The 22,773-nt window shown below is 38.4% G+C and overlaps 1 protein-coding gene across 3 annotated transcripts in view; it reads left to right on the forward strand.

Moving 5' to 3' along the window:
• The window catches only part of AFTPH (aftiphilin), a 42,307-nt gene that overhangs the window by 18,113 nt on the left and 1,421 nt on the right, over positions 1-22,773 (forward strand). Inside the window, exons 3-9 of one of the 3 annotated variants that reach the window (XM_042036645.1) lie at positions 2,607-2,761; positions 3,267-3,393; positions 3,712-3,768; positions 5,322-5,444; positions 11,438-11,498; positions 13,153-13,236; positions 17,140-17,263. In XM_042036645.1, the coding sequence (XP_041892579.1) occupies positions 2,607-2,761; positions 3,267-3,393; positions 3,712-3,768; positions 5,322-5,444; positions 11,438-11,498; positions 13,153-13,236; positions 17,140-17,263 (731 nt within the window). The remainder of the gene's footprint in view (positions 1-2,606; positions 2,762-3,266; positions 3,394-3,711; positions 3,769-5,321; positions 5,445-11,437; positions 11,499-13,152; positions 13,237-17,139; positions 17,264-22,773) is intronic. The other 2 variants (XM_042036646.1, XR_006017506.1) reach the window with 2 other exon arrangements.

Here is a 22,773-nt window from a genome sequence, read left to right on the forward strand (position 1 = left end):
TTTGTCTCACCCCCTGTTACCATTAAATCCTTGTCATTTTTTCACAAATAAAATTGTTTAAAAAATCTTTGGTTTTGGGCCCCCCCCCCCCCCCCTTTTTTTTTTTTTTCCGTCAGAAAGACAGACATGACTTTACTTCTGGTCATACAGAGTATTTTCTTGCAGTCTGATTTATGCAACAATAGATTAAAGTTTGTAGGAGGTGGACATTTACACCAGCTTTAAGATCTTGGTAATGCCCTTTACACCTGAAAGCTGTGACCACAGGATTTCATCCCCAGTTAGAAGAAAAAGTTCAGCTGTTTCCATTGCCACTGCCGGGAGATGTGTGTTTGTGCACTCCTCCCTTTGTGTATCTGCACACACAGAATTAATTACTCTGGTTTGCTATGGAAACCATTCTTTGTCGTATAGAAATAAGGGCTAAGTATTGCTGGAAATTTAGAAAAGATGACAGGAAGTGTAAAGAATGCTATAGTTAAACTGTTCCTGAAATTTTAGCACAATTCTTAAACTCAAATTTGAAGTGTGACGCTGACTGAGATGCTGCTTGGTTCTTAGAGATGTTCTGTTAATTCTTTCATTACCTAAGCAAGCATATTTTTAGTCACTAGCATGTTCTCAAATGTTGATCCTTTTCAAGAAACATGATGCCTTGCTGTTTCCACAATCCAATGCCATTCATCTGCCTCTTGCTTTTCCCTGGGGGTATGTACTCTTGTTGTGTTACAGAAATGAAGTAAGCATCACCTGTTGATCTAAGATAAGGGCAAATGATATATTGTAGGCAAAGTTAAGGTTTAAAATTGAAGTAGAGTATGCTTTTGTGAGCTGAAGCATTAGGCTAGAATCGGGAATACTGTTTCATTTTGCTTCCTAAAAATGTAAGTTAGTGTCTTAGTTCTGGTCAACAAACACAAAACAGCCTGCAAGTATTGCAACTTAGTGTATGGCCAGAATGACTGAGCATTAAGAGGTGTTTAAAAGGAAAATTGTGTACTGTAGAACATGGCTCATTATGGTTAGAATTTACCAGAGAGGTAATGGAGAAGAAAAGAAGAAAAAAAGGGTGAGTCAGGTATGCTCTGAATGCAGATCTTTGCACATTTCGTCATTATGTTTTGTAAATGACTGTACCTGGTGGCTGTCCCAGTCAGACATTTCTTTCACAGGTAGTAAAACTGAAGAGCTGATGCTCTAAGCCAATTCATTTTCCTGTTTTTTGCAGTTAGTGGCAGAATAAAAAGAACAGTCTGGACAGACTCATTCCCAGTTCCCGACTCATCATCTGAACTCCAATACAGATAATGTGGCATTTACCTCTGTTACGTTTGCTGATGTTCATGGTCAGTGAGCTGCTTTGTTGAGATGAGAGACAAGGCAAATTTTCAGCTAAAAATTCAAATGAGAAATGTTGTAGATAACTCTTGGAATTGTGAAGCAGATATTTTGCTGCATGAGGGTTTGTCCCAGTTGTATCGATTGGCCTAACTAAAATAAGTAACTTCCTCCTACAGCCTTGCTTTTCTGAACTTCAGATCATCTCGTTTGTAACAAAAACCCCTCTGTTTTGAGGCTTATGTGTGTAAATTCAACACTGTTGCTGGAATATGCTGCATCTCCACAGGAGGGCTCTGCTGGCACAGCTAAAACAGCACACACCGTGGGATGCTCCTGGGATTTCCGCCTACACTGTTTCTTTTCCATTTCCCCAGTAGAAAAGCAGGTGCTGGAGCTGCTGGATGCTGCCCTGTGTGTGTTGCAGCAGAGCACTGGGAAAGTGGTTGCTGAGGAACACTAAACTAGGAATATAGGAGTGCTGCACTTAATGCCAGGCTTGTGCCTCCTTTCCGTAGCAAGAAAAGAGATTCAGGTCTTCCTGGAAAAAATGAGAAAAGGCTTTAATCTCATTTTTATGAGCATACCTTGCAATTGATATTTTAACAAGTATTAAAAGTTTGATGCTTACCTGTTTTTAATGGGTTGAACTGGGAAAAAAATTCCATATCAGTGGTACATCTGATGTCTGAGACTAGTTAATAGAGGTACAAGAAGTTGAAATCCTGTCTATATGGAAATACAGAAGAGAAAAGAGAAACATAAGGGAAGAACTTAAAAAGAAGAAAGCACACTATGCTTGTCAAAAAAAAGGGGGGGGTGATTTTTTTGTTGTTTTTGTCAGGGCAAGAGGTTGTTTGGGTTTTGTTTTGTTTTTCATGTTAGATTTATCTGCCAAGGCCCAGTTCCTGCTTTGGAATTAAAATGTCTGGAAACCATTAGTTCCAATATGTGCTGTTTATATTGCAGCGACATTATCCTTATATAGCATAGATCTTGTGGCATACATTTTCTACTAATTTCTAATGGAGTGGCTTTGAACTCTTCTGTAAGAAGTCACTTTGCAGAGGGCAAGATCCTTACTGTTTCTTAGTAGCTAGAAGCCTGTATTGGGTGTTTAAAGAATCTTATGGTCATCTGACAGTTAATATTTTGTGGTAAGCGAAACCTTGTATTAGCTATAAGTTGTTTTCCATCTTGCTGTAATATTGGACTTATCTTTGAAGCAGTTAGCAGAACTTGACATAATTATTTTCTCTTTGGTGTAGACAACGTTGCTAAGTCGTCTGGAACGAATATTTGAAGTCTGTTTTCCTTCCATGCCTGTTGCTGAAATTGAAGAAGAAATAAGTTCCTTGAATCATTTGTTGGAAGCAAATAACAAAAAGCAAATAACAGCTGAGGAGAGTTTAGGAAGCTCTGGGTAAGAAACCACAATGCAACAAACTCAAAATGAACTTGAACCACATAGAGCAGTAATTCAAAGTGAGGTGTTTGCTTCAAGCATTTTGAGAAGCTGTCAATTGAAAATCAGCTCTCTAGCAGAATGCTTGTTTTCAGTGACTACATATGCCAGGAGTACTTCACTTAGCAACTCAGCAGCCTATCATCTTCTTTTCAATGATGTCTCTGAATTAACCAGAATATGTCTTATTAGTTACACTTGCTATAAATTACTGCATTTATTTATGTGATGATGAAGTCTAAGCAGGCTTTGCCCTGTCTGCTGTGGACATCATTTTCCAGTGAGAAGTCTGAACTATAATTGTTCTGAGTACACTGTGCAGTTTTAGTGCCCCTGGGTATTGTGCTTGGTCATAAGTTTAATTGAAATGTATAATAAGTCACTTGCATTATAAAACAATGAATATTCAAGGCTGCTAAGCTGTTTTTCTGAATGATAACTTGATTTATGATGGGTTGTGCAGGGAACTGATGGACGTGTGGACAGAGCTGCAGGACATCCATGATGCATATGGACTGAGATACCAGTGGGGTGGCTCCCACAGCAACAAAAAGCTTTTGTGCTCCTTGGGAATCGACACAAGAAATATTGTGAGTCTCTCAGTAAAACTGGCTTTCTAAGTAACGAAGCTGCTTTAAATGTAGAATCAGGTGGAAGTGTTTTGTGTGAATGCCTGTCTCCTAATTGCATAGCTGGACAGAACATGGCTGTTCTTGACAGACCACCTGGCAACCTTTTATAAGCCTTATTAATATAGAAGTCACATTAGTTTTTAGCCATTGTGTTGTAATTAACATAGTATTTATTCTGTGATACTAACCTTATGCAAGTTATGTAGCATTGGAAACCATTTCCATCACTGACACACAAACTCTTAAGTAAATTCTTTGTTGTTGTTGTTTTATCAGCTCTTTACAGGCAACAAGAAGCAGCCTGTTATAGTACCCATGTATGCAGCAGGACTGGTAAGCCTTTTTAGTATCTTTTTTTGTTATAGTTCCAACAACATCATATAATGAAATAAATTACATTAAACACCAAGGGTGCAGAAAGATATTTTTGTAAGTACAGTTATGGCTTAAGCATCAGTAGAAATCTAGAAAAGAATTACCAAACAATTTTCATTATGTGTGCAAGCAGATACTTGATTTTAAGTGAAATAAGTACTTAGTAAAAACAGTGAGAAGGTAGGGTTTGTGATTTTTGCTGGTCTGAACAAAATAAATGTTCTTTTTTCCTCAAAAAATGGTGCACATGTATGTATAAGCACATACAAAAGCACCTATGTTTTCATATGATCATCTGCAAATGGAATAGTAAAGAAATGGTTTTCTTTGGTTTATATTAGGCTGATTTAATTTCGTAATGTGCAACTTCTACAGTTTTCTCATGCATCAAGGTCTGCTCATGTACTTCTTTGGATGCACACATGGTATTGAAATACAGATAGTTGAAACAATTCAGAGCAATTGCTGTTTTCGTCCTGTTTGTGAGCAGGACTATGTTTGCAACATATGCAGTTAGTTTTTTGCAAGTTTGTTGTTGCTGATTATATAAAAAATTTAGGAGATAAATACTTTTGCACACAATAAGCTGGATAGCAGCGATAGTAGGAGTTAAGTGGATTGTTGTTCTCTGTTGCCACATTGCTTTCTGTGTTTCTCTGCTGTCCAAAAGAATTGATTTAACTGGTGGGTAAATTCAAAGCTCACCTAATATGGTGCAGAAACATTTGTGGGACAGCTGATCTTGGCAAGTGACTTCCTGAAAGTGGTTTAAAATGCTCTAGTTGCACATCCTGTGTGTTTATTTGGGGGTTTCTCATAGTTCTCGAGTCATTGGCATGTCTCAATGCAAACTTTGGGTTTTCTGTAGATCTTCTCACCCTCAATTTTCTTCAAGATCACATTTCAGACATTTTTCATAATCCTATCTATCCTTGAACTGTTTGCTTAAAATTAAAAATGTGAATGTAATTATTTTCTTAATGCTTCTTAATGCACTTATTTCCATCTCAGTAATTATCATTCTTGGTATCATTCTGAAAACTGCTAATTTATTTTGTTTCTTCTGGATTACTGAATTGTTGAAATGGAATGAATGCACATGTACTTTTGTGATGGGTCATTTGATATTTCTGGAATAGTCTACACACAATTGGGAGGAGAAAACATCACCTTATCAAGTGACTGTTTTCTCCAGCTTAAATTACATAACTGAAAGTTGAAAGCAAGCTCTAGCTCAACACTTGGGTTTCTGTTACTGTCTCTAAAATGTTTCCTAGGCCTAGGGACCCAGGAGGATTTTCCCCTGCTCCATCCACTCCTGCCCCTCTCAACACAGTGAAAGTGTCCCAGAGATACATGGTTACCCCCCAAGCCTTTATTTGAGGGTAGTGCTACCTAGTAGTGTATTCTAGTTTTCAGCATCTTCAGCCCTTGAAATGTCTGTAAATGCATGTGTCTGTGTGTGCAAGTGATTTTTTTTTTTAATTTAGATTATTTATTTGTTTATTCAGGGTATGTTAGAACCTACCAAGGAGCCTTTGAAACCAATATCTGCAGCAGAAAAAATAGCTTCAATAGGACAGACACCTCCTGTATCACCAGAGATGAACACATGTGCATCTGATCAGTTCCAGGTAAAAAACAGAGAGAGAAGGGTGAGGAGAGGAAAAGAAAGAATGAGGGAATAATGGGATGCCTTGTCTCTTCCTTTATATTTAAAATATCTAGGTGGTGTATTCAAAGACACCTGTATGTAAAAGGCAGGTGTTGCTTGTGTCAGATTGAAGTCCTGCTCTTGGATCTGTTTTTCGTGTGTGACTGGAAGGGAGTCCCTGTGGTAAGGCTGTGGCAGTTGGTGGCCAGCATTTCAGAGTCCTGATGATCCTTACTGTTACACCTCAGTTTGCTCTCAAAGGCACTGGGCAGTTAGACAGATTTTATATGTAATGTTAGACTCATCTGACCTCTGGCTAAGGTTCTTTGTCTTTGCTTGTTCTGGAGCTTATTGTTGGAGGTTGTTCTACGTGTTGGTTCACACTTGATTTTCTGAATTACCCTATTTACATTTATACTGTTCATGTTCATTTCCTTTTACCCTTTCTTACTTCTTCAGAGTGTCATGAAAAGCAGCTCAGCTGCCTGGAGAGGGATTTTGGGTGTGGTCATTACAAGCATACGTGCCTGACTGTATGAATTCTCTTGGCCCTTTGTGCCAGATTTTATTGAATTATCAGTTACACAGAGTTGCTTTGCTGGCTTCTCTGTCTTTAAAGTCTGATACAAAATGAATTCTGGGGAGTTTAGGAGTGAGCTTTTGAATTTCACAAATTCTTTGTTGTTGTTGTTTTGATGTGATGATATTAGAAGAGCACTTAAATGCCATGCATGTTGCAATGTGCGTGGTTGTCAACAAGCTAATGGGATATGCAGAGATACTTCATTTTCAGTGTCATTACAGTGATGCTCAGTACATATTCAGAGACTCAGCTGTGTCCCTCTTTAGTGCAGGTCTTGTTTAATCCACCCAGCATCTCCAGTTACCTGATATGCTCGTGACTTCTGACTGAAGGCATTCCAGAAAGACTTGTTCTTGGGCTACACCTAACCTTAACAGTAGGTGCTTGTGACTATAGTGATGTTCTTGCAGTCCTTGCTCTGGCACAGTGCAGAGCTCTATGTACGACATGCTTGTAGCAGAGGAGAATTATTTTAAATTGTTGAGCAGCAGCTTGTCAGTAGGCTCAGAGCTGGCATTGTTTGCACAGCAGTACGTGTTTGGTGCTTCCTGTGCTGCTCCTCATGTGTAGTGGAACTGAGCAGCTAAACTGGATATAAGAAAAGGTAACAAACAAATACTAAAATAAGCTTTCGGGGAAGAGATGGGTTAGAGACTGTAACCATTCAGAGCTCTAGGAGGCCACAGTTAGATGACATTCCAAAAGTTTCAGGGAGTGAAAGATCAGTTCTCCACCTCAGAGATCTCCTTTCTTTCTCGGCCTCATCTTCTGTCAATGATTGGTGGCTTCTGTTTGCTTTGGGGAAAATCCAGCTTCATGTCACATTGTGCAAATGGCTCTTGAGGAATATTCCAGATTGTAGTGGTAATAAGATGATGTGCCCAAACATTTCATTAGGAGCTATGCTACAAACATTGTTAAATAGTCAGTGGAAATACAGGCAGTTTTAGTGGACTCTGAAACTTCTTATTCTAAATGCAAGTAATTTAGTTGCAACAATTCAAGTATCTCCTAAGTGTACCTGGTTAATGTGTAATTATTTAGTTAAACTTCTAAATGCCTCCATTTTCAGAATGATGATTTATCCCTATATTCAGACTTCAGAATATTGACATTCTTATTGGAAAGAGAGGCTCTGGTTGATAGATTCGTGTTCTTTGCTCAAGGAAAAGTTCTCCTCTGTTCGAAGGCTGGCATTTATGGCACTTGTATGCAGATCAGTGTCTGTGCACGTGTGTGTGGGACTTCCTGCTAAGGGAATAAGACTTTGGAAGAAAGACTGATTAGGCAAAAGTGAAAAGAACATTTGTAGAAACAGAGAAATGCCTCATAAATGTTTTTGTTGTAGGCAAACAGACAAAAGCATGCAGAGATTTAAAATGGAGAACTTTAGAACTAATAGAATGAGGTAAAAAGCAGCAAATGAGCTGCAATGTTTCTTCCTAGTTATGATATAAACTCTGAATGTTTTGCCCTCATTCCCTGCAGAGGGTCTCACTGAGTTAGGCTGTGGAAATAGAGTGGACAAATTTCCATCTGAGACATTTAAGCTGTAAGAACAAGGGTTTTGAAATTGAGTTCTCAAGCAAGTTACTGACTGGTTTGTCACATTAGTTTATTGTGTAAATATGATTTTTGTAGAGTCATTCTCTTTTATATTTGAAGGTAGCATCTAAATTCTTCTTTGATCTGTTGTTTATCTTGACAATTGAGGGGTTTATTTCTCTGTTCCTCTGTGCTCATGACTATAAGGCAGTAAACAGAATATGAAATAATCCCCTGATTACTGTTGCCTTGATCCAAGCATGGTATCTCAAAGACTTCACAGGGCTGAAGTAAAGGCTCTGTCAAGGCACTTCAGGTGTAATGAGTGGCTGGTGAAATAGGTACCCTTTGATTGTTAGACCTGAGACAGGTGCCTTTCTCTTCATTTTTATACTGCTCTAGTGGGCTTCTACATCACAGCCAAGTCTTCAGGCAGTGCATGCAAAATACATTCCAGTGTTTGTCTAAAGGATTGCTGTCTGGACTTAATGATGAGTGCTTTCTCTTGGTTTGATACTGTTTTCTGGTTAATGTTTTAAAGTTTATTTACCTGCTTTCTCTTTGGATTTTTTGAAAAAAGTTGTCCAGATATTTCTGATCTTCTGCTATTGCTTCAAAGCATTCTCTTCTCTCCATTTGGGACTATGTTTCTTTGGTAGGGTTACCTGCCTAGTTTTACTTAATAAGTTTTATATTGGAATAAAAATCTGCAGTGATCCAGACCTTTCTGGAAGAAAATTATTAGTGATTCTTTTCTGCAGGTGCCCATTACAACACATCTGCTTGCATGTAAGACACTGAATTAGGGATCAGGTTATAATAGAAATATACATCTTACACTTGCTGGCTATTAAGGACTGAACCTTAATTAAACCCCATGGGGTGACAGTCTCTAAAAACACTTTTAATTACATAAGAGACCATCAGGACTTCTAACAGTGACAGATGCAAACTACCATATTATTGGCCACCAGCCAAAAGCTCCATCAGGAACTGCTCTCCAGTTATACATGTGAGAAAGATCCAAGAGTGTGAGAGTGTGTGTAGCTTTGTTGACAGAGTAAGAGAGAAAGATTTGCAGGTAAGAGATGCTACAGAACTTGCTGTTCTGTCAGATGTGACATCTGTGTAAAGGGGTTGTCTGAAAAGAGCAGTTTTCAGAACTGATATAATTTTGCCAATGAATACACACAATGAAATGTATGAATTACTTACATGTAAAGCTTTTGCTGGAATGTTTATGATGCTCGTTTGTGGGATCCATCTAAATATTGACATTATATTTGTATTACAAGTCCTTTTATTCTTTTCTCCCAGCTTTAAGACAGCAAAATGCTTCCTTGTTTTTTTATTTTGTTTCATTTTCCTTGGGTAATTATTGGCACAGACACAAACATTTACATTTTACTCTTTTGGATTATAAGAGCTCTTACATAATACATTCTAAAATTACTGTGTGAAAACATCTCTTGCTCGTATCAAAGTGAAATATGATGCAGTAAAACCAGCAGGCATTTTAATTTCCTCTTTCTTACTTCCTTAACATTCAGAGTAGTACTCTGACAGCTGAGTATGCTTTTTCATTTCTGTACTGTGTCCTGTAATGTAAGATGGAGGCCTCGAGGAGTGAAAGCAGTGTGCTCCATTTCTCAGTACTTGCCTAGATTGGGCACTTTACCTGAAAGCATATTATTAAAATAATAATTGCAGTAGTCTAACAAGCTCACAATTCCAGAAAGGCTAAACATTATATTCCCATTTGTGGGGTATGTTCCCATTGGCTGAGGTTTCAATACCTGTGTTCAGGTGTCCCAGTGTAGTTTTCTTAGGGCTGAGGTAATTAGAAACAGAAAACTTTCTGTTTAATTTGCTTTTTCCTCTGCCTTCTCCTTTCACTTTGTTTGCTGTTGTATAGACTGGGGCTTGCCAGCGTCCTGTATAGGTGAGGACTGCTTTACTTACCCTCTCTTTTGCAAAGTAGTTGAAGTCAGCAGAGTGGCCTCATCCCACAGAGCAGACTAACATACTTGGTATATTCTTACCGATTTGGAGTCAGACTCGTTTTTTCCTATTTTAGGAAGAATTCCTCACATCCTTTGTCCTTTCCTTGTCAAATCTGAGAGTCAAGCCATCATTAAAGGCAAACACTTAGAAAGCCATTGGTGCCACTTTTTCCATACAGCTCTGTCACACTCATCAGTCCTGACTCAGGCCTTTGAAACAAAATGTAGTGGGTGTTTTCCTCAGTAAGAGAGTTGGTAGGAAGCCACTTTGTTTCAATTTGAGTTCATTTTGCTCAGGGCAGAAAGCTACTAAATTGTCATACTCACTACCCTTTTCTTTCCAACAAATTCCTTTTAATGTTAATATATTTTACATGTGACAAAGTTTAAACAAGCTACTGATGATAGTGATCATTACTTTATCAGGTGGAGCTTCCACACCGCTGACATTATATCTACATGCAAATCATTTCAATACCAGTAATATCATTCCCAAAGCAAAGTAAAAAGTGAAGAATCAGCTTCTTAACCTCCGTGGAGAGAATACTTTTCAAGCTGTGCTCAGTACTAAAAATGTACAGTAAATGTCTTACTTAGAAAAATCTTTCCTATAAGTAAATACAGAAATCTCCAGCTCCCTTTGTTTTGCTTCCTGTAAACATCTAGCACTGAGGAAAAGCCTTTTACAGTGAGCTTAATTGTGCTACAGAGGTGTAGCTCAGGTTGCTACAGTCTCGAGTAGTGAATCTGCGTTTTTCTTCAGTGTCAGATGGTTGGAAGTTATTTTAAATTTAAAAAATGAAGGCTGATTTTCTACAAAAAGAGAAGATATGGCTCAGCCCCTGGAAGTTTAACAAGTACTGATGCATTTTGAAAAATGTTGCTGAGAACGTCCATTGCTTGTCTTCCATACTGTGATTGTTTTGTTAGAAGTTGAGGGCGCATCCTTTCCCAGTGCTTCACAACAGTTGACTTCACTGGGGAGAGAGCAGAGTGTACTGCACAGAAGTAGAAAGGTTCAGCTTCTTTCAGACATTTCTGCTGCTGTCCCATCAGTTTGTGTCCTGAGAGTACAGGAGGACAGTGCTTGCAAGTTACACTGCACCTGAACACACCTTCCCTTAGAGCATGGTCCCTGCTGCTTGCTTGTGTCCAAAAGGCTTAACAAGGGGAAATCAAAAGGCAAGGATGGGCTCCCAGAAGGAGTCAATGTTTCCATACTCCTCTTGTTCAAGCACTGCTGCCAATGGTTTGTATATAGATCAGGATGAGTTAACTGTGAAAGGATAATAAGTCACCGGACTTTTATTTTTAAAGGGGGTGGAGTGGAGAGGGTGTTGATAGTTTGTCCCTCACATATGGCGATTATGTTTCTTAAGAGAAAAGAACGATGGATTGTTTGATTATAAATAACGTATATGATCGAGACAAAGCATGGATGTACAGATAGCTTTCACTGTTCTAAATTTGCCCTGTAATTGTGTATACATAACTTTTTTATGATAAGTGCCTCATCTTCCGTGAAAGTAGTAGTTTCATTTTCAACAATGCCTTAAGGTTTGTTATTCAATTCATATGTTTTAGTTAATTTGCAAATCCTGTTTGAATTAGAAGTTGCCTAGTCTGTGCTGTTCAGAATTTAATGGATTTCCTGTGGTAGAACAGATCTACTTTGAATCTCTACTGCATATTATGAAAATACACACCTCCCAAAAGTTGGGGCTTGGTCATTTAGTTGTCTTTTTTAGTGTTCAGACACTAAAGAATCTGTTGTTTGAACTGCTTTGCATTGTTGTAACCTGAACTGACTATAAAATCTGATTTCTGACTTTTCAACTCTAGGAATCTCTACCACCTGTCCAGTTTGACTGGAGTAGCAGTGGCCTTACTAACCCTTTAGATGGTACGTCTCTCCGTAGAGCCTCTAGCACCAGAGCTAGAGATAAGAAAGCTACAAAGTTCAGACAAACATCTATCTGCTGATTATTTTTTTAAAATATATACACACACACACATATATAAAAATATATATAATACTTATTTCTTACTCCTAACTTTGGAAATTCAGGCTTTCTTTCTGATTAACAGTGCCCCTGTGTGAAGTATTACATAGTTTGAAAAATACTAAGTTAAGTATTATTTTAGATTACTGCCATATGCTAGTGACACAGTGGCAATATTAACGCTTCATTATGTAACTGCAGATTATAATGGAACTCTAAACAAATGAGCGTTGTAGGTTGATGAGTTTTATTTCTTAAAAGTATTTTTCACCAGTCAGCTATCTCTTTAGACATCCTCTGAATGACAAACTTGTGTATAGTGGCTACTTCAAAGCACAATATTTTAACCACAAACTGTTGGCAAAATATACACTTCCTGAGCTGAAAGTTTTCAGATTTAAAGATAATTTTATATTTCAAAAATGTGACTTCATTCATTATCACTTTTGCTTACACTTAAGAGCTAATTACAGCTAATATATTAAAGAGGTAGCTACGAACTCATTTGTATCTGTAAATGTATATAGTTATCACCTAAAAAACCCTTCGCCTATGTCTATTTTAATAGCAAAGTAAGTTGTGCCACTGCCTCCAGTGTCAGAAATGTAAGTGCATGCAAAGGAAATAAAACAAGTTCTGGAAACTTGTTTGATTGACAGACTAGAAACCTATCAAAAAACTCCTTTACAAGGGGCCTGCTTACAGCAACTAACTGATGACAGACAAGTTCAAAGGCAGGCTCAGATAAAGTGCATCTCTTACTGCACAGGTGTTGCCACACTGTGTTGTTGCAGAACGTGTGGGGTGTAAGAGTTTGGATAGCAATATCATGGTGCTGAAGGAAAGCCTGGATGGACCCTTTTGCTGTTGTCTGGTGTCTTACTACTTCAGTCAATCATCATGCTTTCTTTTTAACAAACAACTTTAAAATGTATCTTGGTTTGATTTCTGTTTTAGTACTAAAGGGGAACAGTATAATTTACCAGTGAGGAACTGAACATATGAGTGGCATTTGTTACGCAGTGATCACGCTGCTTTAAGATAATGATAATTAATAGCTTAAAGCTGCTAAATAAAATTTTGAATGTTTTTTTTTCTTTTTGTTCTTTGCTATTTGAGGATCTGCTAATGAAGAATTTTCCTAATGAAAGAATGGCTTTCAATTTCAGTGAGGGGAGGAAAAGCCCATTATATTTTAACTATCAATTGACCTATATATTGTTTCCCTTTAACTGGTCACATCTCTCTCTCTGGGTCGTGCTGGTTCTCTTTCATTTTTAGATTGAAATAAATATTTCTATTTTAAAGTTACTAGTGTTGATTTCCTTGCTACATTGTACATGAGGAAATGTGCACTGAATTAAGTTGTTAACATTTTAGAAGGTACAAACTAATACTGTAAGCATTGTTTTCATGTCGATTTTTAAATTGCGTACTGAGTACTAATTATAACTTGCATGTTCAAGTGTGTGTCTTACCCCTTTTTACACATAAACCCCTCCCTTGGCTTACCTTCTATATGGCTGCCTACCAACACGGTCACTGAATTTCAAGCTAGTGGAGGTTCCACTCTTCTGAACCTTGATTTCTTTGGGCCCGTGGATGACAGTAGCTCTAGCAGCACCACCACAATCCCAGGTCAGCAGAGTGTTAAAACCACAACTGTAAGAATATAACGACTTACTAAAAGCATGAGCACATCACTTGACTTTCCTACAAACAAGGAGAAGTTTTACATTGCGTTTCTCTAAAATGTCTCTCTACTGCATTTTTCCTTTAATCTGTGTTCTGTTTTCTGATGTTTTGTATCGAGTACGAAGTATTTAAAAGGTACTGTCAGCTCTGTATTTTGTCACCTGCTGAAGGAATGAGTGTCTTCTATGCTCTTGCAAATAAGATGTTAAAACACTTGTTTCAAATGAGAAATTCCAGAAGTTAACTCTTCTAAGCACTTAAGGAAATTTGAAAAATGGTGTAGATGTGGCAATTGCTAAAATATGAGGCTTGCTCTCTTCTCTGAGTGCCTCCAAATTACAGGATTATGATGATATTTGGAAGCCACATGTGAATATAAACTTATGGAGCTTGATGTATCACAGCCCAGGAGGTCGTGGACTACTACTAATAATAATAAAGTGAAAGAAGTGTTTTAACAGCCTTTTTGATAGAAAAGAAGGATAGTTGCATGTTTGTGGGATATTAGAAGTTCATGAATGTTAATTTTGAAGCCAAAGCACTTTATCTGCAACTTACTCCCTTAAAAAGAAGATGAAAACACCACTCTCATTGAATAATGCTTGAAAGTAATTAAATTCATTTGTCACGTGGTTTTTACATGCTCTGAGTATTTTGCACAAGCTTGTGAAAACCTACACTTTGAATAAATTTCTGCAGGAATTTCAGGGCACAATTTGGGAATTTGTTCCAGTGCATAGGTTAAGTTGCTAAGGCAAGTACTCTTTCCATACAGTGCCTGAAGCCATGATAATCAATTTCTTTCATAGGAAAGATATTTTTCCTCTTAGTGATTTTAGTCTTTAAAATTGGTTCATAAGATGTTTGGGGTCCTCCCACATTTCAAATAAGTGATTATAATTATTATGGTATTTTTTGTTTTTAGAAACACGCTTTTTTAGTTTTAAAATCTAATCACTGAAAGCAATTTCACGGCATGGCAATCTAAATGACTTTTTATTCCACCCTTGAGAAATACCATTATCAGATGAAAGAGGGCAGATTTATCATGGAAGTGACAGCTAGCAAAGTCAAGGTGCTTTGAGTCCTACAGATTCTTTGTAAGTGTGTGCAAGTCAACTGACACAAGTCACCAGTGCCCAGTACATATATTACTGCTTGTGTAGTTGGGTACATGTCTTACTGCTTGTGCAGAAGGTGTGCACACTGGAAGGGGTTACTGAAGGAATACTCTGTTAGTCTTTTATTGCATTTTATTTTTTATGTTGTTGCTTCATCAAGTTACAGGTATTATCACCTTTTCTGGTATGCCCTATAATGCTTCCCTCCCCCCCCCCCCCCTTTCTTTTCCCTATTGTTTCTTTCTTTATTTTGTTTTGGCTTTGGGTTTTTTTTCCCTACTGACTTGTTTCTGGGAAAGTCATTTGTTTCATGGCTTGCAGCTCGTGTGTTTGTGTGTGTGTTTAGGAGCTTTGTGTGGGGTTTGGTTGGCTAACTTTCCTTCAATATCTCATTAAGGTTTTGCAGTGCTTTCCTTAAATATTCTATCATCATCTGAATAAAATGGAGAATATGCAACTCTTAAAAAATACATAAAATAATTGAAAGACAAATTGCTAGATTTTTTTTTTGCTTAAAGAAGAAACTTTTATCAGTAGAAGTTTATTCTTTCTTTGGAGACTTATTTTACTTGCTATAGATTGACACTGGAGTCTTCTCAGTCTGATTTCATCAGTACCCAAAATAACTTTTTAATAAAAATTTTCATTCCACATTATGAACAGGGAGTTACTCATTTCTAGTATGTTCCCGCAGATTTACTGTATTGTTTTATTTTTCATGTTAATAGCTTAACATAAATGTAGCCGAGTAAGAGGTGCCTAAAGAACAGTAAATTGAGCAGTGACATCCCAATACAGGACTGTAAATGGGAATACCTAAATGATGTAACTTACAAGGTTGCATTTAATGTTTGTTGCAGAGTTGCATGTCAAAGGGCTCCTTCCTTCAATTAGCTTTCCAATGTGTACCTTAATGGGATTTCACAGGCTTCTGCAAGTCAAAATGTATTTCTTCAAGGCTTCCTCTCCCTGATTGAAAGTGGATATTTTATGGAATATTTGGGATTTTTCCTATTTCTAACTTCTGTAAACATCTGACATTTCTAGAAGTCTTGGTATACTGGTCTCAGGACAGTACATATTTTGGTATTTTGCATGGAACTGGATCAAATCAATTGTGAAAGTCCAGACTTTAAAAAAAATATATGTTAAAAGGACAGTTGATTAATCTCTAATCAGCTCATATTTTATGGAACAAATCTTGCACCTCCTGCAGCTTAACCTGATGATTTTCTTTATTTTACATTTCGGTCAGCTTAGTTTCCTCACAATAAAAGAAGAATTAACTTGTGCCAAAAGCATAAATGGTCAAGACACTGCTTGGGGAGAGCTCCTGCAAAGCAGGTTTGAGGATGATTAACATCATCCATTAGCACACACAGTGCTGCAGTTACTGGTGGTAAAGGCAGGACAATAGGCACTGGCATTTATTTTTAGTAATCTTGTGGTGTTTCAGGATCACTTCTAAAAGCATCTTGATCCTTGTAAGCTGGATACAATCACCAGCAAACATTAATCAATGCTGGTTTTGTATTAGGGAGCTGCATGGGACCATCAGGTCCCAGTATTTGCAGTGTTTGTTCTGCAGTAGGATTAAATGCTTTGGTGTTGTCCACACCAACTGGCACAACCTGTTTAGCACACAGGTGTCTGTAAATAAACACAGTGCTTATTTACAGAAATTCTGTGCTGTCTTTGAGAAATGCCTTGTGAATGGCACATATGCACACTTCATGGAATCCATGGAGCATAAAATATCTGAAACTGTAGCTAGGGAAGTATCAGCAATTTAAAATGCAACAAAATTTGCTGTAACAGTCTTTCCTCATGATTTATTTTGATAATTCTACTTCCTAGAGAATTTTTTTTTTTAAGGAATAGTATGTAATATGTAAAAATCCTAGAGCTGCTTCCTACTGAGATGTGATGCTTGGTACTGAACAGGTAGAATTTAACTCATGCATATGTATTTTTTGCATACAGGTTTCCATTGTTTGCACTGTTTTCAGAATGACCTCTGCTGCTAAAATCTGAAATCCATTTGCAACAAATGGGATGTCAAAATTCAGCATCTGATTTCAGATACCTGAAGCTAGGAATTCAAGGCTGAAACATTCAGATACTTAATGCTTTAGAAATACTTGGAAGGTGAAAAGGGAGCACACACTAAAAGTTTTGGTAGGGCTGTGCATATTTTTAATGCCATTCCACTTCTGTGTTTCATAAAAGCTGCTTTTCCTCACTTCAAATTTCAACACGACCCCTAGTGAAAAGCCAGATACTAAATGCACTCTATTGCATGCCAGTGTTGTTTGTAATCTCTAGGTGAAGAGTTGGTCCCTGTTAACATGCAGTGTTCTTTTAGTACGGGCAGTTGAGTTGAAGTAATTGAAACAATCCATTTTGACACAGCTGACATTTTTATGGAGGTTTCACTCTAAAAAGTCAATCAAATTGTTTTCGTTTACTCATAGACTGAGACCTTGTATGCCAGACTTGATCCAAGATGTGTGTTTTGTACTACAACTGAAAAAGCTGCTGAAAAAGGATGGGGAGAGAGGATGATGCTTCAGAAATGCAAACATGTTCTGTCATGTTCTCTTCATGTATCTTGAAATTATAAATGATTCAGATGTTTACAGAAAACAGTCTCTAGCAAGTTGGTCTGTGGCTAATTATGACTACGTGCCTCCAACCATCACTGATTATTATTTTATACTATAAGGTGTGGATCCTGAGTTGTATGAATTGACAACCTCAAAACTGGAAACTTCCAACACAAGCAACAGAGTGACTGATGCATTTGCAAGGCTCATGTCCACAGTGGAGAAGGCAAGCACGTCCACAAGGTAAAGTCTCTTCATTGCACATTTGTCTTCTAAGGGTGGTGTGAAATGTGAGGTGTGAGCATGTGTGCAGTTTTAGGGCAGAAGTTCCTGAATGGTCAAAAGGCTTTAAATTTTAAATCTGAAGTTCATTGTACTGTAGTTCTTATTTCAAATTATTGTAGAACTCTAAAATAAGATGGAAGAGTGTTTATGAGCTGAAGGAAGAGGATCACCAGGACCTAAGGTGAAAAGCTAGAGCCAAACTGAACTTGAGGAAGCAAATTTCTTAGCACCAGAGCTGGTTCCTAAGAATAGCAGGGTAAACTGAATCAGCTCAGTTACTTAGGACTGAGACAGAAGACTCTCCTTCGGCTCTGTGTAATTTATAAATACAGAATGTTCCGCAAGTAAAATGATAACAGACTAATAATTATGACTCTATTTGTCCCTTCACAAATATTTCTAACACCTGTCAAAACTTCGGTGACCAAACATCAGTTTAATTTTGCTGTCGCAGGTTAAGGATTGAGTGTGTAGTTGGTTTAGGATGTCCTTTCTGCTCTAGTGGAGCACAGGTGAAGCAGTTTTGTGCTTTTTTAATAGGTAGCATCTCTAGAAAGGCTTTAGGCATCAAATGGCTTTCTTGAAGTCTGGCCTGTTGAATGGGTACAGAATAGTGTCTCCATTTATAAGCTTGTATTCTTTGGGTTTATTTTTTTAATGTGTATCTTAGCAGTAGGATCCTGGACTATCTTAACATAATTAATGTCTGTGGCCATTAAAATAAATGCTGAAGGATCTTTACCAAGTAAAACATTGGGGTTTTGGAAGTGTGTGCCTCAACATGCAACAAGTAGATGGTAACATCTTCACTCCCAAGTGAGCTTCGGGCTTTAGTCAGCACTCTAAAACCAGATGTGTTTTCATGCAACAGCCCTTAGGAGGAGGCACAGTAATGGTGGGGCGTAGCTGGCCTAAAATGACTAATTTGTAATTTACAAGAGTTCTTTTAAAACATGCTCTTTTACTGAGAAAACTACCTTCCTAGTTTTCCTGCAGTGATAACTTTGAAAGTGAACACGAAATCAACAAGCCATGAAATTTCCAGGGAGAACCAGTAGAGGGAACTCCCCACTTCGATGCTGAGTTTTGGGTCTTTTGGATTCCCTCTTTTTCTGTCCATGGAGTGCACGTACTCTTCCTGGAGATATTGTAGTGGAAGTCTGACTTTCATTAATTAGAAAACATAGTTACAGTTGAAATATTTTTGTATTATGTTCTAAACCTAATTTTAAAGTAACCACAGTGGGACATGCAAACTCCCAATATATCTTTATTGTACCTGCACTCATAGATTTGTACCTTGCTTTAAGATGTCTTGTTTACAAAGGAGCAGGGAAGTAAATGAATGTTGACCCTCATTTTTCTGTATTGTTGCTTTTTTGATATGAGGAGTTTGGGGTTTTTTCCAGTGCTTTCACAATGCACTTGAAAGCTCTTGCTTGTGCTCTTAAAGCTCTTAACCCAGATGTCAGAGCTCTTCCTCTGTCCTGGAGAGCACTGCTTACCAACAGGAATTGGTTCTAGATCTGTGATGTAGCACTATATCAGGCTGGGGACCTCAGGCTTGGAGGCTAAGTTCAGACGCACACATGGATTAGCTGTGTTCACTGTTTAATACATTTTGTGTGTTTTTATCAACTCTGAATTTTAAAAAAATATCAAGTGCTTTCTCTGCTTGACTTCATGCTCTCCAAAAGAAAAGCAGTCTGTTTTTTCAAGCTAGAAACCTTCTGAGAAATAAAAAGGTATAGCCTCAGCAATATGCCAAATAATGTGGCACAATGTTAGCTTTTTGTAATAAATTTGTTTTTCTTTTCAATTTTTTAAATTCTTTTGTAGTGAACTGGAGACTTTAAAATAGGAGTAGCTGGGTACAGCCAGGTCAATGAGGAAAAGGTTCATGCACCAGCCTGGAAATGTGGACTATTAGACATCCATGATAACTGACTGAGGAAGACAAAAACAATGGATTAAGATCACTTTGATGGCAGCTTCAGTTGTGCTGAGGCTATCCCGTGTCTGTAACTTGGTTGAACTCAGGAGCTTTAGGGTAAAGTTTAGAGTGAAAATACCGTTGTTCAGCTGTGGGATGCCACGTGAAGAATCATCTTTGTCTAAAATAGCCCTGTCTTTGGTTGCAAAGCCACCTCTTGAACCAGAAAGTCGGTTTCTCAGCAGGAAAGTATTGGGAGAGGAGGGGAAACTTCCCCCTCAGCTTAAGCCTGAAGCCTTGACGGCAGCAGTAACTGTTGAAGGTCAGGGGTCCAGCATTCCAGAGTCTCCAGCCTTGCCTCGTTCCATAGAATTGGCAGAGATCAAAAGTTTATCTGCTGTCTTTTTGAAGGAAAGCAGAGCACTGATACCTTTCCAAGAAATGGCTGAAACCTTCATTTAAACTGGAAATACTCCTTGGGAACGGTGTTGGATGGAGCAGGCTAACTCTTAATTATAGAGTGTTTTTAAAGTGCATTTCTCTAATCAGCTCATTGTTGCTGATAAAGCCTGGCCTTGCTGATGCTATCCACAAAACCCTTTGCAAACATGAGAGGTGACTGAAGCCCTGAAAGACTTGAATGCTGCAGGAAGGGGTTGGAATGCAAAACAGAGCAGTGACATTCGAGTGATGGATGGACAAAGCATTCCCTCTTTCTTGTTAAATTTTCCTCCAACACCTTTCCTGCCTGTCAGTCTGGTTCGTTTCTTGTGGCTTAGTGTTAACATGCCTTTGAAATGTGGTGCTCAGGGGTAGAGGAGCTGGTACAAATGCTTGGGTAGGGGTATCCCTCCTGTCCTCCTTCTTGGGAGGAAATGTAACCTAGTGTAAGAGAAGAGATGGATGGGGACAAAGTGTGCTGTAGAGGATTATTTTGAAACCTGAATGAGGTTGTTTTGTTTTGATTGTTTTGTTTTGTTTTGATCCAGGGATGGGTCCTTTCATGGTTTTGTAATCAGAAGTTCTGATTCCAAAGCAGACATGAGTAGTACAGCTGCCACTGACAGTCTGCTCACTCAGGTGTCTGTTCTTTAAGCCATGGCACCCAGAAATGAGGACAGCATGAGCAGGAGAAGCTCTGCAAGGCTCTCCTCCACTCATCAGGGCTCAGCAAAAGAAGCTCTTGGCAACAGGAACATCTTCAGCAAAAGATGTGCCTGAAATTAATGCATAGTTATTTCTCTTGCCTCTATTAAAGGACATCACAGTTAGGAGGCAGTTTGCTAAGTTTTAAGGGTAAAACCTGTCTGCAGTGATGATGTTACTTTGTCTTTTAAAATTAGGGAGTTAGTGAGTAATTCTTCAGGGTTGCCCTGGTGATGTTTGCTAGCAAAAGCATTGATTGTTACCCAGAAAGGGTACTTGCAGTGTCTAGTTTTATTGTAATGCAGAGGAACCTGCCTCTCTCCATGGAGAATTTTGGCCATCTCACCCCTTTCTGCACTGAGATGATTTCAAAAAGGGGTTTGAGTCTCATTACCAAGTGATTGTATCTGTAGCTCTGTCTTGGTCATAGTTAAGCAGTGGTTGCTGTGTTAGTGTGTTAGCTTGTCCTGCTTTAGAGATACTTTTTACATTGCTTTGGAGTAGATAAATTATTGCAAAGGGCCTCCAGCCAGAAGGGGAGCATTTGGTAACTGGGCGAGATGGACACCTGACTGGGCTCGCTGGTGTGCCTGATGTGCAGTGAGAGCAGCTGGTACAGCAGGAGTGGTGGCACTGTCCTGTGTTAAAAGTTCTGCACGTGACCATGGAATACAGCGCAGCGCTGCGTCTGGGAGCCGGCAGTGCCACTTCTCAGCATGCTGCAGCTGAGCAGAGGAGGAAGAGAAATATAAATAGCAAGGAGTGTGTGAGCTCCATCTCGCCTGATGAACAATTACAGGAACATCTCCAAGGCAGCCCTCTTCCTTTGGCTTCCTCTGTCAAACACTCCTTTGTTAGCTCTAAGTCCTTGATCACCAGGAGTTTGTACCTTTAAGGGGCTTGTGGTAAGTGATTATTAATAGTGGCACCAGATACTGATAACACAGTGGTGGGTGAGAACCACATTTCAACAGCTCAGAGATAGTCCTTTGAGTGCAAACAGAGCTGACTGTGAAGTTGTTAGAGGAGGCACATATTGGCTCTCTGCTTCTTCCTTCAGTAAATCCAGCACACAGCTTTGTTTATCCTCTAGAATTTGGTAATCTGCCTAGTCAGTAGCTCGTGAAATTCCACAGCAGCAGAGAAAAAAAAATACTGCTATTCTGTGAAGGTAAGTCAGATTTAGTGTTTAGACTGCCTCATCTAGAGAACTTCCATCGAGTGGAGATTTCAGGTAGCAAACAAAAGTGATAGTTCAGTGTCAGCACAATGATCAGTGACGATAGTCAACACTATCATCAGATGTCAAGGATGCGTTTGACTCCAGCTCTTTTTTTCTTCTAGCTAAGGAATTCTGAGGCTGCTGTGAAAGCAAACATGTAGCCCTTTGCTTTCCACTGGTCTCTGCTCAGCTGAGGAAACAATCCTCATGGGGGTTGACAAAAAGTATAAGTACATGCTGCTTCATGATTGGAGTGGACATTGCCCTCTCATGGGCTAGGTTTAAAGTTTATCTATAAGACCAGATACAGAAAGGAAATTTCTGAAGTGTTCTAGGGAAAGCAGTTTCTTTGGTTCAAGCCTTTTGTCTCAGCTTTTTTCCCCCAAACGTGAGGGAGCTTATTCAGTTGGAATTTCTTATATCATTACAGGATTTAGCAGGTGCCTTTTTGAAACTGGAATAATGTTTGATGGAAAACTGAGTATTTCTAGTAGTAGGCAGTGTTCTTCAAAGATAAGCCAGATGTGTGTAAAGTATGGATGCTTGGGCAAAGGAGGGGGGTCTGTAGCAGTCTGAGCCAGGCTTCATTTTACTTGGGAAGTGTGAGTTTTTGCATAATAGTGAGAACCAAGCGACATGGGATTCAGACTTCTTTATTCATTTGTGCTCAGTAATTCTTGTGAATAATGCAAAAGGCAAAGTAAACCCTAGTGATTCCCAAACTGCTGAATGTATCATGGCTACTCATACTCCTGCACTTCAAACTGAGTAGATACGCTTATTTGTGAGGCGCCTTTTGCTACTGTTGAATCCTGAAGGGAAAAAAGATTTTGGGATCACAATGTAGAGTAGCATGATGTGCAGTCTGAGAACATTCATGTTGAAAACACAGCATAAGTGTGTTTTTATTTTTAAATTCTTGAGAAGTAACTTAGGAGTTTCTTAATGTCCTTTTAAGCTCTTTTCCATTTTATTTTTGAAGATTGTAGCAGATTTAGGTACTTTAGAACTAATGCTCCTACTGTTTTATCTCTAGAATATGGGCATGGTTGTCTCTTCAAGTGAGTCTCTTGACTCTTGAAGCTGCTAAAAAAAAGAAAAAAAATCTGTAAAAATTACCATTTGAATAGGACTTTTCCTTATTGCAACAATATACACAGGAACATT

The sequence above is a fragment of the Corvus kubaryi genome, unplaced genomic scaffold (assembly GCF_017639235.1).
Source record: "Corvus kubaryi isolate FWS band 111438036 unplaced genomic scaffold, C.kubaryi_AGA036_p1.0 37386, whole genome shotgun sequence".
Lineage (NCBI taxonomy): Eukaryota > Metazoa > Chordata > Aves > Passeriformes > Corvidae > Corvus > Corvus kubaryi.